Source organism: Chiloscyllium punctatum, chromosome 40 (genome assembly GCF_047496795.1).
Source record: "Chiloscyllium punctatum isolate Juve2018m chromosome 40, sChiPun1.3, whole genome shotgun sequence".
Classification (NCBI taxonomy): Eukaryota; Metazoa; Chordata; class Chondrichthyes; order Orectolobiformes; family Hemiscylliidae; genus Chiloscyllium; species Chiloscyllium punctatum.
Window position 1 is genome coordinate 65,553,403 of NC_092778.1, and position 19,348 is coordinate 65,572,750.

Genomic DNA, 19,348 nt, shown 5'->3' on the forward strand with positions numbered 1-19,348 from the left:
CAGCAGTGATGCTATTGTCTATTAGCTTCAGTATGTACACACACTTCCAGTGCAAGATAGAAAATACCCTGATTGCATTTGGAAGATAATGTTTAGTAATAAATCAGAAATTTGAACTTCTGGCTGAAATTAACATGGATGTAAACCATTGGAAGTATATACATGTCCTTCACATCCTGTCTGAGCCCATCAATTAGATTGTTGCATGGAGTTTTGGTCTCCCAACCTAATATACCTGCTATAGAGGGAATATGGTGGAGGTTCCCGAGGCTGATGATGCTGATAGCAGCACTGTCCTACGAGAGGCGAGGTTGGTTTGACTGTGACTGTATTCCCTGGAGTTTAGGAGGATGGGGGAGTATCTGATTGTAATGTAAAAAATTCCTACAAGGCTGGATGGGCTGGATGCAGGGAGGATGTTTTCCCTGGTTGGAGAATCTAGAACCAGGGGACACAGTCTCAGTCAGGTAGAGGATTTATGATTGAGATGATGAACTGTTTCTTCACTTAGTGGGTCATGAACATTTGGAATTCTCTACCACAGGAAGCTATGGAGGCCCAATCATTGAATATATTCCAAAACGCGATAGATGTACTTTTAGATTTTAAAGGCATTGAGGGTAATGGGGAGAAAGCAGGAAAATGGCAAAGAGATTAAAAGGTCAGCCTCATGAGGGGTCTGCAAGGGGGATCAGCCCCATGTGGGGTCTGCAAGGGGGATCAGCCCCATGTGGGGTCTGCAAGGGGGATCAGCCCCATGTGGGGTCTGCAAGGGGGATCAGCCCCATGTGGGGTCTGCAAGGGGGATCAGCCCCATGTGGGGTCTGCAAGGGGGATCAGCCCCATGAGGGGTCTGAAAGGGGGATCAGCCCCATGAGGGGTCTGAAAGGGGACCTTTTCCATGCTCCTACCTGTTTTGTCCACATTATATCATGAATATTGGCGTTTCATGTGCCTTGTTTGGGCGGGGCGGGGCACTATATCAGTGAATTGAACTTATTCATCGGAATTATCATATGAAGCCTGAAGTTGTTTAGCTATAGTAGATCGTAGATTTGTAGAGCTGTCAGTACGGAAACAGATCCTTTGGTCCAACTTGCTGAAGCAGACCTCATAGCCTAAATTAATCTCGTCCCATTTGCCAGCATTTGGCCCATATCCCTCCAAACCTTCCCTATTCATATACCCATCCAGATGCCTTTTAAATGCTGCAATTGTACCAGCCTCCACCACTTCCTCTGGCAGCTCATTCCATACACGCACCACCCTCTGTGTGAAAAGGTTGCCTCTCGGATCCCTTTTAAATCGTTACCCTCTCACCTTAAACCTGCATCCTCTAGTTTTAGATTTCCCTTGGAAAAGACCTTGGTTATTCCCCTATCCATGCCCCTCATGATTTTACAAACCTCTCTAAGGTTATCCCTCAGCCTTTGATGCTCCAGGGAAAATCGCACCTGTCTACTCAGCCTCTCCCGACAGCCCAAACCCTCCAGTCCTGGCAGCGTCCTAGTAAATCCTTTCTGCACCCTTTCAAGGTTTGAGTTGTAAGATATTATTTTTTCTATTGTTCTTTAGGCATCTACCTCAGTACAGGTGCTGAATTCTAATGCAAATACACTTGATTCGCTTATCGTTGCTGGGTATGAGGTTTTGGGTTCTGTGCGTAGTGATGGCGAACCAATGAAAGGTGTAGTGTTCCTACTGTTTTCGTCATTGGTCACCAAGCAGGTGAGTGTGAATGACCCGATCTTTGTATAGATAGCTGAATTAGCAGAAATGTAGGGATTTTACTTAAAGTTTCTGAATTGTTTGCAATTTGGGTTCAGTTCTTTTAAGGCTTTTTATCCTTTTAAAAATGTGTGCACAGCAAGCTTTGTTTTAATCAGCTCCTTATGAATTGGCACATTTGATAAACTGGCAAATATTATATCTCTCAAATACCGTGAAGTTTGATGTACTATTCTGTCCAATTATTATAGTTATTTTTTTTACCCTAATGCAAATATATTTGTTGTTCAGTCGAATGACCACACAAAATATCAACAGTTGATTCAATTTTAAGTCAATTTCTCCTCAAATACCGCAATGTCCAAGTAGTCAGTTGAGGGTGAGACTGAGAAGGCTCTCTGCTGGTAAGTTTTGTTTAAGGTGAAGTTTGCATTTTATTTGTGATTCATGCTGTAAATAGGGTCTAACAGTGATGTGTATGCTGGCTGCATGATGTTCTATTACTCAGTGTGAGTTTGTACATTGATTATGTGAAATATATGGTCAACCAGCACACTGCAAGACCCAAAGGTTTGGAGCCAGTAAAGACTGCGAATGCTAGAATTCAGATGTGAAGCTGGTAAAGCCCAGCAGGTCAGACAGCATTTGAGGAGCAGGAAAGTCAATGTTTTTGGGCCGAAACCCCTCATCAGGACTGGATGACTGTTTCAGACAGAAACGTTGCCCTTGTTGCTCCTCAGATGCTGTCTGACCTGCTACGCTTTTCCAGCTTCACATTTATTGACTCTGGTCCCATAGGTGCCTGTTAATCGAAGTTTGTTGTATGTAATTTTTCTCTATCAAATGTCTTTGAGACAGCTAAAAGTGCAGGAGTACCATGGGATGGTCGCAAGTTTAGTTAGTCCCTTTGGAAGCTAAGTTGACATTATTTTTCATTTAGTGAAGAAATCTGTCTGACAATTAATGCTGTGATTTTTACTGCTAGGATACCTTTGGCTGTAATTTTTCTCCGGTTGAAGGATTTCAAACAGCAGAGGAAGCCTCGTCTTTTCTGTGCAGCGTTGTTTCAGGAGAAGATGGATCGTTCATTTTCCCATCCCTCCCCAGTGGAGAATATACAGTGGTGAGTAAGTGACTTTAATCTAGGCTGCATCAGAAAGGTTTGAGGTGTCACTTCTGGGTTTACACAAGAGGTAAGGAGGAAGAGACAGTGGTATCATGATATCATCACTGGATAGTAATTCATGCTAATGTCCTGAGGTCATGGGTTCATATCCCACCCTGGCAGATGGTAAATTCAATGAATTAACTTGGAATTCTGACCAGGAAACCACAGTCGATTGTCCCTTCGGGAAGGAAATCTGCCATTGTTACCTGGTCTGGTCTGCATGTGTCTTCACTGTGGTTAGGAGGTAGTGAGCACTGTAGATGCTGGAGAAGTCAAAGTCTGTGGTGCTGGAAAAAGCAGATCAGACAGGTTATCTCTTCACTGTCGTGTAAAGGGCAAGACACTGCTCAAAGGATGAGTAACAAATGCTGGTCTAACCAACAATACCTACATCCCACAAAAGAATACATTTTGTAAAGCTGTGCGTTTACATGCAAGAAATAGAGTGGGAGATTGTAAAAATAGAACATTAACCTGACTACATAGACTAGAGGAAATGATACTGATGTCATAAATGGAGCTGGAGCCTGGGTCTGCTGGACGTTACAGAAGTTGTTTTCTAGTTTTATAGTCTGTAATAATTATGGTTAAAGTTAGTTGCTTTTCACTTGTGTAGGTATCATCCTGCCTCATCTCATGGGAAGGCTGCGGTGAAATGAACCTTTCACTGGAATAATAATCAAAGCCCCAGGCAGATGGTGAAATTTGAATTCAATAAAATATGAAAGAATAGTAAGCTGCTCAAATCTTGGCCACCCCTGCTGATAATTAGAAAACCCATTTGGTTCACGAGTGTCCTTTAGGGAAGGACCTTCCCTGGTCTGGCCTACATGTGACTCCAGACTCTCAGCAATATGGCTGACTTAACTGTCCTCTGGGTAATTAGGGATGAGCAATAAACTCTAGTCAGCTTATATAACTTTGCCCCTACCTGGGCCTTTTGGAGATAATTTGGATGGTAGGTATCTTTGCAGGTGTTTCTTCAGCTTGGACAGTCTTTGACAAGAGATCCCTACAAATTGCTTGGGATATTACAATTTAACTTAGAGGATTCGAGGATGCTGTTGAAGTGTTTCCTTTGTAAGCCTGATAACCATTGCCTGTGATGAGCCTGTAGAGTAGACATCTTCTCTTATGTCAGGAATACAGAATGTATGGCCTACAAGATTAACCATGACCTGTGCTTCAATATTGAAGATACTAGTCTGATATTAGAGTGCTAATCCTTTCAATGGATTTGTAGGATTTTGTGGAGGTGTTATTTATGAGATATTTCTCGGGATTTGAGGTGTCTGCTGTACATGCTCCCTATCTCCAACAGGTTGAGAAGGGATGCCATTACTGCTGTTCTGCAGTCCGTGAGCTTGGAGCCTGGTTTGACGGTTTTGGCACCAATCATTCAGAGGGTCAAAGGCTGTGCTGGCGTACTGGAGGCGATGTTGAATTCCATTGTCAGTGTCTGCCCTCGTTTTTTAGGAGGCACCTGAGATTGGAGAATTGATTCATGTTGCCTAGTAACTTAACCTGGACCTTGAGAGGCAGTGTCATGTGGAGGGAGCAGGCTGGCAGAGCATGTTTGTCTTCTGGATGTTTAGTTGAAGACCATCTTCTCATACCCTGGTTCCCAATCCTCCACCTCTGGGCACTAATGTCTACTAATCACCCAGTTTCCAACCTGCCTCCTCCCTAATTCCTGATCTCTCACTCCCATCCCCAGCCTGCCTGGTTCCTGATCTTCAGTAAAGCTGCACGTGTGAAAATTGAAACACTTCAACAAATCTCATTCACTAGTGTGTGTACAAGTTTCTCATGAGAGTGTGATCCTTGATGGCAGCAAACATAGCCATTTTACAAGAAAATCCTTATCTGTTTGCAGTTCCGAACTCTGGACACCAGGTGGCCCTGCAGGCCTGCGTTTACCTTCAGAAATCCCACTCAGGACAATTTTAATTTTGTTGATGCAAGTTAATTATTTAACATTTTAATTTTTTTTTGGTGCTCTCCTTCCGCCTCTGCTGACTAGCCTAGCACTGCTTGGCCCTGTGCGTTTTTTTAGCCACTTTCTGTGGTTTTGCCGTGCACTGCCATTAGATATAATAGCAGATATACTCCATTAGATATAGTAGCAGAAGGAGGCTATTCATCCCAATGAGGCTGCCTGCCATTTCAGTGAGATCATAGCTGATCTGATAATCCTCAACTCCACTTTCCTGTCTTTTCCCCATAACTCTTGTTTTCTTTAGTGATTAAAAATCTGTCAATCTCAGTCTTGGGTAGATTTAATTACAGAGCCTCTACAGCCTTTTGTGACAAAGAAGTCCATAGATTCACTAACCTCTGAGAGAAGAGACTCCTCCTCATCTCTGTCTTAAATGAGTGACCCCTTGTTTTGATCTTCTGATCCTACACTATCCCACAAGGGGAACGTGTAGTTCCCCATCTACCCTGTCAATCTCCTAAGAATCTGATAGGTTTCAATAAGATCACTTTTCCTTCTTTTAAACTTTGACGATGACAAGTCAAACCTACTCAACCTCTCCTCAAAAAAATCCTTCCATACTTCTGATCTACTGAGTGAACCTTATGTGGACTAATTCCAATGCCAGTATGTAGATAAGGGACCCAAAACTCTTCACATGTATTCTACATGTGGTCTGACTAATGCCTTGTATCGTTTCAGCAAGACTTTCCGATATTTATACTTTATTCCCTTGAAATAAAAGCAAAGTCCATTTGTCTTTCCTAATATATGGAGTGCTTAGATGCTAGCTTTTTGTGATTCATGTACAAGGACACCCAAAACCTTCTGGCAGTCCTTCTCAATTTAAATAATATTCAGCTCCTTTATTCTTTCCACCAAAGTTCATTACCTCACATTTTCACCTTTACTGAAGTAATCTGCAGCTGACTATTGGCCAAAATCAGCTGCCCCTTCTTCTCCATTTACAACTTCTATTCATTTTTTTAATAGAAGTAAATCTCCTAAATTGTTGCATTGGAGAAATCCAACTAAAGGCACTTTCCAGGCCATGCAAGGATGGGGAAAAGGCAGATAATTAAACCGAGTCATGGAGCTAGGTGTGGAGAGAAATGAAAAGGTTGGAAGTTTAGAGAAAAGGGGAATAATATCATTGAAAAGTTGCAGAGCCGGTGTTGAAGAAGTGTGATGGAAGGGTAAATTCCACGGGGAGCTCCCAAGCAATTTAGTGAAATTTTTAAATCTTTCTTGGAGTTGATCATTCATTAGTTTGAGCTCTCTGCATTTCTGTTGCTGCTGTCAAACTGGAAATGACAAGATTAAAGTCTGTGAGCAGTTACTGAAGAAATGTGAAAAATCCCCAGAATATCATCTAAGTGGTATTCTGTCATGCTGTTTAAGAGTGAAAGTCTGCATTAGGAGGAGTGCCTGGTTATGTGTTCATTAATCATTACCATTGCTTTATCCCCCACTGTCAACATCCTAGAGGTTGACATTGATCAGAAACTGAACTGGACTAGACATTTAATAATGTTGCTACAAGAGCAGGTCAGATTTCGGGGATTCTGCAGTGGGAAGTTTATTTCTTGTCTTTCCAATTGCTGTCCACCAATTTCAAGGCACAAGACCGGGGTGTGATGAATAACCTCCACTTGCCTGGATGAATGCAGCTCTGGCATTACTGAAGAAGTTCAATACCCACCAGGCAAAGCAGCCTAATGAACTGCAGTCTGTCTACCACCTTCAACACTCATGCCCTCCCCATTGACATACAGTATCAACAGTGTATACCATCTACAAGATGCACTGCGAAAATTCACCAAGGCTCCTTGGAGAGCACTTTCTGAACCTACGACCACTTCCATCTCGAAGGAAAAGGGTAGCAGATACATCGGAACGCCACCATCTGCAAGTTCCCCTCCAGGGCCCAAACCATCCTGACTTGGAAATATATCGCTCCCTTCCTGCAATGATGCATGAAAAGTGGATAGCTGCTTCACCTAGGATTTCCTCTTGACAGTCTTTTACCAAGACATCCTTGTATTATTTAATGCAACAGTATTTGTGGGAAAGACTTTAAAACTTGCATCTAAATCTGTTTCAGCATTGCATGCGTGTTAACCTTTGCTGCATAACGAATGGTTTACTGGTGTTTTTTTTTGAAGATAGTGTTACCAGCTCATCTATTCCAGATGGTTTATGTCGAGCTGGTTTTGTTCCTTGTTTCTTTGCTGTATTCTTTTAAATTAGTGAAATAAATGCAGCTTAAATTTTATAAGTTATTTGAGGTAAACATCAGTACTAGATAGTTTATTAAAGTTAGCTTGTAAACTTTGGTGAAAAGACTGCCCTTTTTGTTTTTCAAGTATTTGTTCTGATGGACATATGGCTTTTGGTTTGTCAAATTTGAAAGCCCAGGGAGTGTCTTTGGATTCTTTATGTTGTGATATTATTAATTCTTTAAATTCTAGGTACCATTCTACAGAGGTGAGAGAATCACATTTGATGTGGCCCCATCAAGACTCGATTTTTCTGTGGCACATAACAGTTTAAGGATTGAGGTACACTTCTGTAAAAATTACCATGAATCCAGTTTGTTTGAATGACTAAGAAGGTTATAAATTAGCAGATTCTCTTGTGTTCCTTGGCTGCTGTGTAACCATTCATTAGTGTGTTGCAAGGTCACGTGCAGGATATGTCATCTGATCTTAATGTGGGGCCATGCAATGATGGAAACTGTTTGCTGATAAATTCTAATGAGTAATTAACTAAAGGCAGTGCAGTTGATAGAATTCTGCAGTTCAGAATGTACAGCTTCTCAGTAAGTGCAGGGCAAAGGCCTGGATTTACTGTTAAATGATAATTGTGTCCTACGTATGCATAGTGTATCCATCAAACTGAGATACTGTTAAAGAGCTAGACCAAGCATGCTGAACTGTTAACAGTGTACCTATAGTCTGCAAGAGATAACAAGAAAATTAAACACTTCTGTAGAAAGGGAAGTGAAATTAGGAAGGCATTTATGTTGGCAAATGTTTCTAGCACTCTGTTCTTGGCAGAGATTTCTGAGCATAATTTCTTGGCTTGCCTGTGTGTTATCTCAGTTGGAGTAGCATACTGGCAGTCGAAATTGTATGAATCATAGAATCCCTACAGTGTGGAAGCAATCCGTTCAGCCCATTGAGTCCAGATTGACCATCTGAAGAGTATCCCACCCTCCTGCCCTATCCATGTAACCCTGCATTTCCCATGGCTAACCCACTCCTAGCCTGCACATCCCTGGACATTATGGGCAATTTAGCACTGCCAATCTATCTAACCTGTGCATCTTTGGACTGTGGGAGGAAACTGGGCACCTGGAGGAAAGCCTCACAAATACAGGGTGAACGTCTGTGTGAAGTTTGCACAGATATCTGAGGCTAGAATCGAACCTGGGGTCCCTGGTGCTGTGAGGCAGCAGTGCTAACCACTGAACCGCTACGCTGCCCGATGAAGGGAAAAAAATTAATTGGAATGACTTCCCTAATTTTTGAGTTCCATTTCAGCGGAATTGGCAAATTTAATAACTGTCAAGCTGTACGTTTGAAACCAGCTATTTGCATTGGGTAGTAACACATTAACTTTGTACATTATGGCATCATATAAGATCTCACAGAGACCTTGCACATCCTAAGACCCTAATAAGAATAAGATTAACCTGTGAGACAATTTTGGCAGATGCTAGTTGATTTGTACCTGAACTTCATTTATCTGTCTCCTAACATGATCTTGTGGGTAAAAGCAAAATAATGTGGATGGTGTAAATCTGAAATAAAGAAACTCAGCAGGTCTGGCAGCATCTGTGGAGAGAGAGAACAACAGAATTAACATTTCAAATCCATTCAGTTCTGAATTGATTGGCTGAAATAAAGATTTTCATTAATTGCTGTATACAACATTTACTCTGTAAATGAAAAGTCAGTTTATGAAGCAGAGTTTATCTTTAAAACATTGTATAGTTTTCTTTTGTTTGTATGCGTTTCCTTATCAAAGTCATCTATTGCAGCCTGTCTTTCGAGTGATGGGATTCTCTGTTACTGGCCGAGTTTTGGATGGGCCAAATGGACGAGGAGTTCATCATGCTACTGTTATTCTCAGTAACCAAATCAAAGGTATGTGAAAGGTGGTGGCAGCCGCAACAATGTAGTTTTGATGCACTTGGTGCCTTATTACTCCGGAGTTCCCGGGCCTGGCAGTTACCATTGTGTTGCTGCTCTCCTTGGCTTAGTCGCTGCCTTGACACTGCTCTGCACTTCCTTTCAACCTGGCTTCCCAAAAGCATGGAGCACAGTGCTCCTGGAGAGTTTGGGGAAGAGTTGTTATCACTTGCCCCACCATGTACATGGCACTGACTGGCAGATTGTAAGCTTTAAAGGTCCAGTGTAAATATTACTGAACAGGTGGGGTGGTAGGGAGGGCGAGGTGGTTTCAGGACAGTCGGCAAGGTGGGCTGGGGTGGGGGCGGAGGAGGAGGGTGGACGAGGCAGGCTGGGGGGGGAGGGGGAGGGTGGACGAGGCAGGCTGGGGGGGGAGGGGGAGGGTGGACGAGGTGGGCTGGGGGGGGAGGGGGAGGGTGGACGAGGCAACGGTGGACGAGGCGGACTGGGGGGGAGGGGGAGGGTGGATGAGGCGGGGACAGGGTGGATGAGGCGGGCTGGGGGTGGGAGGGGGAGAGTGGACGAGGCGGGCTGGGGGTGGGAGGGGGAGGGTGGACGAGGCGGGCTGGGGGTGGGAGGGGGAGGGTGGACGAAGCGGGCTGGGGGTGGGAGGGGGAGGGTGGACGAGGCGGGCTGGGGGTGGGAGGGGGACGGTGGACGAGGCGGGCTGGGGGTGGGAGGGGGAGGGTGGACGAGGCGGGCTGGGGGTGGGAGGGGGAGGGTGGACGAGGCGGGCTGGGGGTGGGAGGGGGACGGTGGACGAGGCGGGCTGGGGGTGGGAGGGGGACGGTGGACGGTGGACGAGGCAGACTGGGGGGGAGGGGGAGAGGGTGGATGAGGTGGGGGGAGGGTGGACGAGGCGGGCTGGGGGGGGAGGGGGAGGGTGGACGAGGTGGGCTGGGGGGGAGAAGGGGGAGGGTGGACGAGGCGGGCTGGGGGGGGGAGGGGGAGGGTGGACGAGGTGGGCTGGGGGGGAGAAGGGGGAGGTTGGACGAGGCGGGCTGGGGGGGGGAGGGGAAGGGTGGACGAGGCAGGCTGGAGGGGGAGAGGCAGCAAGATGGATTGGGCCTAGTCATTTAGGTGAGGGGCGTGTAATCAGTTGGCTGAGAAGATGGGAGTTGGGACTTAGATGGCGTTTTAGAAGATTCGTCAGGGGCTGTGGAGATATTCAGGCGCGGTAGGTATTTAGGGTGAGGGCAATTAAGTGGGATGGTTGGGGTTTGTGCAAGTGGGAGTTTGAGTGGTTGAGGTATCGGGTTAGACTGGGTTTTTCAGTAAATGTGACTATTGACATGAGTCCATCTGAACTATCTGAAAACTCTAGCTCCTACCTGGACTTAGACGTTTGCAGTGGTTCCTGGGGAGTAAGCGAGTTATACTTTCCAAGTTTAGACTACCTAAGCATTTCCCATGGAGTCAGTGCATTGGGACTTCCACAGGGTCCAAAGTGAATCTCCTGTTGTGCATCTCTAATTATCTGAGACTCAACAATATGGACTGTCATGATGTCCAAGTGAACTAGTTGCAGTGTAGCAGTTGGGGTGGCATGGTGGCTCAGTGGTTAGCACTGCTGCCTCACAGTGCTAGGGACCCGGGTTTGATTCCAGCCTTGGGCAACTGTCTGTGTGGAGTTTGTACATTCTCCCCGTGTCTGCGTGGATTTCCTCCAGGTGCTCCAGTTTTCTCCCACAGTCCAAAGATGTGCAGGTCAGGTGAACTGGCCATGCTAAATTGCCCATAGTGTTAAGTGCATTAGTCAGGGGTAAATATAGGGGAATGGGTCTGGGTGGGTTACTCTTTGGAAGGTCAGTGTAGACTAGTTGGGCTGAAGGGCCTATTTCCATACTGTAGGGAATCTAATCTAATCATAACATGTACCTGAAAAGGGTATTTTCTATCCCCTCTGAAATGTCTCATTCCTGACCTATGTTATGGACCAGGCCAGACCCCCTCAAAATATATTAAGATGATAGCCTAAACTAACATTTTCTTATTTTAAATGTAAGCATCAGGTGCTTTGCTTCAGATGCAATTTGATTGGTCAAACTTCTTGCTGTTAAGCAAAACATAATTTATTCGAACACTAGAGTTAAAATACAACAAAAGGAAGAAGAATGTGGAATAACTTAATTCTATTGGAAAACCTGATCGAAATTAGATTACTACTAAACAGTAACTGCTCCAATAAAGTAACATCCCACCAACACACCCTTGACAAAAGGCAAATTCAGAAAACAGGATTGTCTCACAAGGAATCCAGCAGCCAAGAAAGCGAACCCTCAGCTTTTGTCTGTAATTGAGAAAGGAATAAATAGCTTTCAGTTCTTCAAGACCCCAACAGGAACTGATAAAAGCTAAACCTGAACTCCCTGGTTCTGTGGTTGGAGGCTTGACCACACCCATTTAGGCTGCTTCTATTGTTCCAACTGAAAGAAAAACGCCCAAAGCTTCACAAAGTTTACTTTTTTATAGACTTTCAGCATCAGTCTTCCAATCCCTCTGTAAAGGAAACCAGGGCAAAACACACCTCTTAAAGGCACAGCATTGTCACACCTTTTCAGACTGGAGACCTGTAACTAGTGGTGGGCCACAAGGATTGGTACTGGGTTTGCTGCTTTTTGTCATTTTATATAAATGATTTGGGTGTGAACATAAGAGATATGGTTAGTAAGTTTGCAGTTAACACCAAAATTGGAGGTGCAGTGGACAGCGAAGAAGGTAACGTCAGAGTCCGTTGGGATCTTGATCAGATGGGCCAATGGGCTGAGGAGTGGCAGATGGAATTTAATTTAGATAAGTGTGAGGTGCTGTATTTTGGAAAAGCAAAGCAGACCAGGACTTACACACCTTAATTATAAGGTCATGGGGAGTGTTGCTGAACAAAGAGACCTTGGAGTGCAGTTTCATTGTTCCTTGAAAGTGGAGTCGCAGGTAGATAGGATAGTGAAGAAGGTGTTTAGTATACTTTTCTTTATTGGTCAGTGTATTGAGTACAGGAGTTGGGAGGTCATGTTGCGGCTGTACAGGACATTGGTTAGGCCACTTTTGGAATATTGTGTTCAGTTTTGGTCTCCTTCCTATCGGGAGGATGTTGTGAAACTTGAAATAGTTCAGAAAAGATGTACAAGGATGTTGCCAGGGTTGGAGGGTTTGAGTTATAGGGAGAGGCTGGGGTGGTTTTCCCTGGAGCGTCGGAGGCTGAGGAGTGACCTTATAGAGGTTTACAAAATTATGAGGGGCACGGATAGGATAAATAGACACGGTCTTCTCCCTGGAATGGGAGAGTCCAGAACTAGAGGGCATAGGTTTAGGGTGAGAGGGGAAAGATATAAAAGAGACCTAAGGGGCAACATTTTCACCCAGAGGGTGGTATGCATATGGAATGAGCTGCTGGAAGAAGTTTTATACACGCATCACCCTCTGCATGAAGAGGTTGTCCCTTAGGTCTCTTTTAAATCTTTCCCCTCTCACCTTAAACCTATGCCCTCTAGTTCTGGACCATATCTATTTACCCTATCCAAGCCCCTCATGTTTTTATAAACTTCTATAAGGTCACCCCTCAGCCTCCAATGCTCCAGGGAAAATAGCTGCAATCTATTCAGCCTCTCTCTATAGTTCAAACCCTCGCAACCTTTTCAAGTTACATGACACCTCTGTAGCAAGGAGAACAGAATTGCTCGCAGTATTCCAAAAGAGGCCTAACCAATGTTCTGTACAGCTGCAATGTGACCTTCCAACTCCAATTCTCAATGCACTGACCAACGGAAAGCATACCAAATTCATGGAACTATGAACCTGCACTCCAAAATTTAGCTCGATCATGGCTGATCTTCTGCCTCAATGACATTTTCCCTGCATGATCCCTATATCCCTTAATATTTTTAATTCAACTAAGAAATGTATTGATCTCAGTTTCAAGTTTTCTCAATGAGGGAGCTTCCACTGCCCTCTGGAGTAGGGAATTCCAAAGATTCCCCACCCACTGAGTGAAGCAATTTCTCCACTTCCAGTCTGAAGCGACCTGCCATTTATTTTGAGACTGTGCCCCGGTTGTAGAAACATGCCCAAAAACAGAGGGAAACACTTCCTTCACCTTTTCTGATGATCTTTGTAAGAAATTTGTAAGTCTCAGTGAGATCACCTGTCATTCTTCTAAACTCTAGAGAATATAATCTCCTTAATCACTCCTCAAAGGACAATACCACCTTCCCAGGGATCAGTTTGGTGTACCTTTGTTACACTCCCTCTAGGGCAAGAATATCCTTCAATTAATCATTAATCCTGAAAAGGTAGCACAGTAACAGATTTCTCAGGAAGCATGGGTTATGCCGTCAAATTTAAATGTTTCTGTTTTCTATAAATGTCTGAAGTATGAATGTTAGAAAACATTGTTAATTCCATCACTCTGTTATTTCTATTTGATCATACAATGTGGCCCCTCAGTGAGTGAGCATGCCTGTTTGTTCCAGGTTAAAACTACTCAAACTGAATGAATTCTCTTATGGCTGAGACCTTGGGATTGATGTGTGCTCTGAATGGATTAAAATTTTCCCCTTTCGTTCTATATGCTGGTTGAATTCCGTCTCACAATTTCTATAAAGAATAATTTTAATCCATTATGCCACCCAATATTGTTAGAACTTCAGTAAAGTTATGTTTGTAATCTGTATTCACACACAGACAATTGCTTTCTTTAGTGAGGATGATGGTTCTGAACTTCAGCAATCTGGCTTTGACATTTAAAGACCAATATTGTTTGAATCTACAAGAGATGATTCATTTTTTTTGGTCGAAATATGTTTAAGATGTAAAATATTGCAGTCACATGGGCAAAGGACAAATGTGGAAGAATCCTCTATCTCTCAACCTTCAAATGGTACTCCCCTTATGACATTTTAGTATGAGATAAACTTAGTGATATTTCCCTTTACCCGTAGAGGTATTAAGAAAATAAAATATGAATAAAAATTGAAATAGTTAATTCTGAAGGTTGTTTTGCATGGATAATGTCAGCAAATTGTCTGCACATTGCTTGTTAATTAGTTGGGGGGCAGCACGATTGATGTTATATCTCAGGAAGCTGTCGGTCTGTTCCTGTTAGTTGTTCTGTGATTCATCAAGCGTGAGTTAAAGAGTGATGTCATGTGTGTGCTGTTCACAGGGTTTTTGTAAGCAACACTACTCAGTTGCATAAAATGATAGGGAATAAGCTGGGCTCCAGATTACACTTAAACACCAAATTAAATTATCCCAAATATTTTGCTGCAACTGCAGTGACGTGGCTGTACATCATGTCGAAATTGATGCCTGTTCATGTTTAAAGTGCTGGTGTGATGATTTCTGCTTTAGATTTTCTATATCAGCAGGTTTAAAGTGAGTGATTTTCTGCTGTGGTGTGATAATCAGTGAAATAAAGCTGACAGAGTGACATTTCTAGAAGAAAATTACAAAGACTGTTTCTTCCAGGCCCTGCATTGCTCACATGTTTATCCATTTTCTTCTTTATTGTACAGTAACCACAAAAGCTGACGGTTCATTCAGACTTGAAAACATGACAGCTGGCACATACACCATTAATACACAGAAGGAGCACATCTTCTTTGAACCAGTTACTGTGAAGATTGCCCCAAATACTCCTCAATTGGCAGATATCATAGCGACAAGGTAGGAGACAACAGAGCTGATGGAAGATGCATTATATGCATAAATATTGAACTGGCTTTTCCATCACTGTAGTATTTCTCTCAAAACTAGTTGCAACAAAACATTGTATTGTTTCTCCATTACTCTACAGCTTTAGTGTTTGTGGGCAAGTAGCTGTCAAGCGGTTCCCTGAAGGATTAAAACCAATCATGAAATATAAATTAGCAATGGTCGCTCAAAGTAAGGATAAAGCCTCACCAGTTATAACAGAAACGGATTCCCATGGATTGTTCTGTTTCCAAGCAAAAGCAGGAACCTATATCATTCAGGTGAAATTAATATATTATTTAACCTATTCAGTTATTATCTGAAATTATTTATGTATTTCAATGAAAAGGGACAACTTGATTTTGGGAGCTTTATTTTTGCTTTGTAAATTTAGGAACCCTATTTATTTATTGTCAAAATGTTGTTGTTCTTTTCATTTGTAGGTCTGTTCTTTTTTAGAATCTTAACCAGTCTGTTCTACAAGGAACATCATGTCCATTGGAGTATATGAGAATGTTAAAAAGCCACAATTATATATTGATTGAATTTAAAAGTGCTGCACTGTTTAATATAATCATCTAGATGGAATCAGTGTATGCCTAACGTTCTAACTGCTTTGTTAGCATATTCATCCATGCACGTGTGATAAACATTTAGTGTTGAAAATATTTCCAGTGCTACATTGTCTGTATTTTTGAAGCTTGAGTAGTTGGTAAATTCCATGTGTAGATATCATAATGGAGTTTTGTCCTTTCCTGCCCTGCTGTTCACAGAAATGTACTTTTCTATAGAGATAATTAGACAAAGTTGGAAGCAGGAACAGTCACAGCTTGTACCCTCCCAAGTTCAGGGACAAGGTCCAAATATAACACCCTGACTGACACTCAAATGCAATGCGCTAACTCAGTATCTGTTTGAAATTGAAGCTTTAGAATCTTATATATTGGCCAACGCAAGCCATCAAAAGAGCAGGGATTCTTTCTAAAATAACTGTGATCTAATGAATAAATAGGACTGTTTTTTGCTCATTCTACTTTCTTTCATTCTTAGTTTAGATGTTTCACTTTGACTTTGCATATTGCCTGTTACAAAGTATTTGAGGAATGGGAAAACAGTAAGATTGAGATTATAGAAATACCGTTACTGGTGGATGAAGAATTGCACATATCCACCGTTAGACATAGTATTTGTATTGGTCTAACTGGTTATGAATTACATAGGTGATGGTCAGCGAGATTGAAGCAAAAGCAGGACTTGCACTGAAACCGAAGTTTCAACCTGTCACAGTTATAGATGCACCCATTATGGATCTGTCCTTCACCCAGTTTATGGCATCAGTGACTGGGAAAGTACTCTGTTTGGGTAAGTGGGTGTTTGCCGGGTATGAGTGTTGGTTGAATTAGCCTCCTGTGATTTCAGTATTTGTTTTGATGAACAGAGCTTCACCTGTAATTAAAACTACTCTTTCCTTTTATATTTTGGTCAGTGTTGTTCCCCTTCTTTCAGACCTACACTGGTGTAAGGTCAGAAGTTACATTATAGCAGGTTATAGTCCAAGAGGTTTATTTGAAATCACAAGCTTTCAGAGCGTTGCTCCTGCGTCAAGTGACTTTGTGACTTCTGACCTTGTCCACCCAGTCCAACACTGACATCTCCACAAATGCTGTAAACCTTCGCATTACAAGTGATAAGATATTTGAAATGCCGTTCAGCTGTACAATCAGTAGTTGGAGATTGTTGCTGTATATGTTCAAATGCAACTGGCAGTGGGTTTTCCTCACAGGTTTCTTCTCATCCTGATGAAACTGAAAAAGCTGTGGATTATTTGAAAATGATAATTGCTGTTTTCTTAAGTTAATTACTGATAATGTTTTTTCTAAACATAAATGCTGCTGTCTCAGAAAATTGTTCAATCACACTTGGGTCTGAGGAGAACCTGATTCGCTGACCTTGATACCAAGGAGTGTAGTGGTAGTGTCCCTGCCTCTGAGCTAGGTGATTCAAGTTCAAGTCTAACATACTTTAGAGGTGTGTAACATCTCTGAATAGGTTGATTAGAAAATACCTACCTTGGTACTAATGGGCTGCTGTATGTGTTTACTTATTGAGATTGACTTGTGATAACTTTGGTGGGTACTGTTCTGATATTGATTGACATCATCTCCATTACCAGCAAACAATAACAAATTGAACTGGCAATTTTGTCCCAGGTTTTACAGCTTTAGCGAGAAAATACTAAACAGAACTAAGCTGCAACAACTTGTGTTTATATTTACATTTAACAGTAACATAAAATATGCAAGAGAATAATATAAAACAAAATCTGACAGCACATCACATACAGAGATACAAAAGCGGGTGAAAGAGACTTGCTTTAAGAAAGGGCATGGGCTTAATCCAGTCACTAGCACTAGTACGTTTGTCACTTTAGGTGGTTTTAACTTTTTGTTTTTCTTGTATCTGTTGTTTAACTGACTATTAAAATAAAATTCCCAAATTAAAAGTTAAGAAGACAGAGATACAAAGCTCTTAACTATGCAGATGTTTTTGACGGAGCAAAATACTTTGGATGCTGTAAATCTGAAATGAAGACAAACTGGTGGAGAAACTCAGCAGGCCTGGTGGCATGTGGAAAAAACAGCCAGAATTGATGTTTTGGTTCAGTATGGCTGGTGGAGTGCCTCAGGGGGTCACTGCTGAGGCTATTGCTGTTGTTATCTACATCAATGATTTGGATGAGAATATACAAGGCATGATTCGTCAGTTTGCTGATGACACTAAAATGGGCGGTATTGTGGACAGTGAAGAAGGTTATCAGAACCTTGATCAGCTGGGGAAGTGGGCTGGGAAATGGCAAATGGTGTTTAATATAGATAAGTGTGTGGTCTTGCATTTTGGAAAGTCAAATCAAGGTAGGGGTTTCATGGTGAATGATAGGGCCTTAAAGAGTGTGGTGGAACTCTGGTGCATGGTTCTCTGAAAGTGGAGCCACAGGTAGACAAGGTGGTAAAGAAGGCTTTTTGCAGACTGGCCTTCATCAGTCAGGGCATTGAATATAGAAATTGGGAAGCTATGTTGCAGTTGTACAGGACGTCAGTCAGGCTGCACTTGGAGTATCGTGTTCAGTTTTGGTCACCTAGCTACAGGCAGGATGTTATTAAACTGGAAAGAGTGCAGAAGAAATTTACAAAGATGTTGCCAGGATTCAATGATCTGAGTGATATGGTGAGGTTGGACAAGCTCAGGTTTCTTTTTTTAAGAGCATCGAAGACTGAGGGAGGATCTCATAGAAGTATATAAGATCATGAGAGGTATGGATAGGGTGAATGCACACAGTCTTTTTCCCAGGGTTGGGGAATTGAGAACTAGAGGGCATTAGTTTAAGATTCGAGGGGAAAGAATAAAAGGGAACCTGAGGGGCAATCTTTTTTACATAGAGGGTGATACACCAATAGAATGAGCTAGTAATGGAAGTGATTGAGGCGGGTACTTTAACAACATTTAAAAGGCATTGGGACAAATACATAGATAGGAAAGGCTTAGAAGGATATGGGCCAATTGCAGGCAAATAGGGTTAGCATTGAGGAACGTTTCGGTTGGCATGGACCAGTTTGGACCACAGGGCTTGTCTCTGTGATATAGGACTCTATGACTCTTCAGAGCTGGCAAACTGATCCAAAGAAGAGTCATGTTTGGCTCGGAATGTTACCTTTGTTACCCTCTCCAAATGACAGCTCTGCCTTGCCCACCTCTCTATGGCAGAAAATGTAATGCATTAAAGACTAGAAAATATTTACACATTCTCTAATTTTACCACTTAACCACATAGTTAGATTAGAAACAAGGGCAGACTGACAATATGGAATTGTACAATAGCAAGACAAGCAGTGGGAGTTGCTGTCATTTCATATTTCTGTTTTAAATTGTACAGCTTTGTTTCACTTGCTTTTCCTTTAAAGGATTTCTGTGAATAAACAAGTGATTCATGGATTTGTAAATGTTTAAAACATTATTATAGTTCTCGGTTACAGCAGGCGGTCAGGTATTCATAAAGCCCTGTATTGGTGTGCTAAACAGAGACACCATTGAGTGTACAGGGCAAGAATGGTGGATAATGAGCTGATACAGAAACTTACAGGTATCCTTGCCATCCAGGTCTTGATTGTCCTGATATACTTTAGCATTAGTTGTCGCGATTTGGAGGTTGTAGTATCTTTGAGTTTGTGTTGAATTTATGTTTCTCCTATGTTAATGAACAGAAAAAAATTAAATTTTTTAATGGATTAACCAAATGTTCAGCATTGGGTGTGAAGGTTTTGTTATGTGCTTTTTGTAATACTTTTAATGATCTGGCCTCTCACTATTTTCTTTCTTCAGATTCCTGCAGTGATCTTGCTGTGACCCTTCAACCTTTGAGTCGTCATAGTGACAAACAAAGCATGCAGCTCACTGGAGGTGCAGACTCCGCATCGTTCATTTTTAATAATATTTTGCCTGGCAAATACAAGGGTAATAACTTCATACTTTTGAGATGCTTTTATTTCTTTATGGATGTTAATGAGCATCAGATTTAATCAAACGAATCTG

At 42.3% G+C, this 19,348-nt stretch overlaps 1 protein-coding gene across 1 annotated transcript in view; it reads left to right on the forward strand.

Annotated features, from left to right (window-relative positions):
- The window catches only part of nomo (nodal modulator), an 89,368-nt gene that overhangs the window by 9,836 nt on the left and 60,184 nt on the right, over nt 1–19,348 (forward strand). The window contains exons 7-14 of the mRNA XM_072560172.1: nt 1,576–1,728; nt 2,714–2,851; nt 7,346–7,435; nt 8,920–9,025; nt 14,584–14,734; nt 14,865–15,042; nt 15,982–16,123; nt 19,139–19,270. Of these exons, the coding sequence (XP_072416273.1) occupies nt 1,576–1,728; nt 2,714–2,851; nt 7,346–7,435; nt 8,920–9,025; nt 14,584–14,734; nt 14,865–15,042; nt 15,982–16,123; nt 19,139–19,270 (1,090 nt within the window). The remainder of the gene's footprint in view (nt 1–1,575; nt 1,729–2,713; nt 2,852–7,345; nt 7,436–8,919; nt 9,026–14,583; nt 14,735–14,864; nt 15,043–15,981; nt 16,124–19,138; nt 19,271–19,348) is intronic.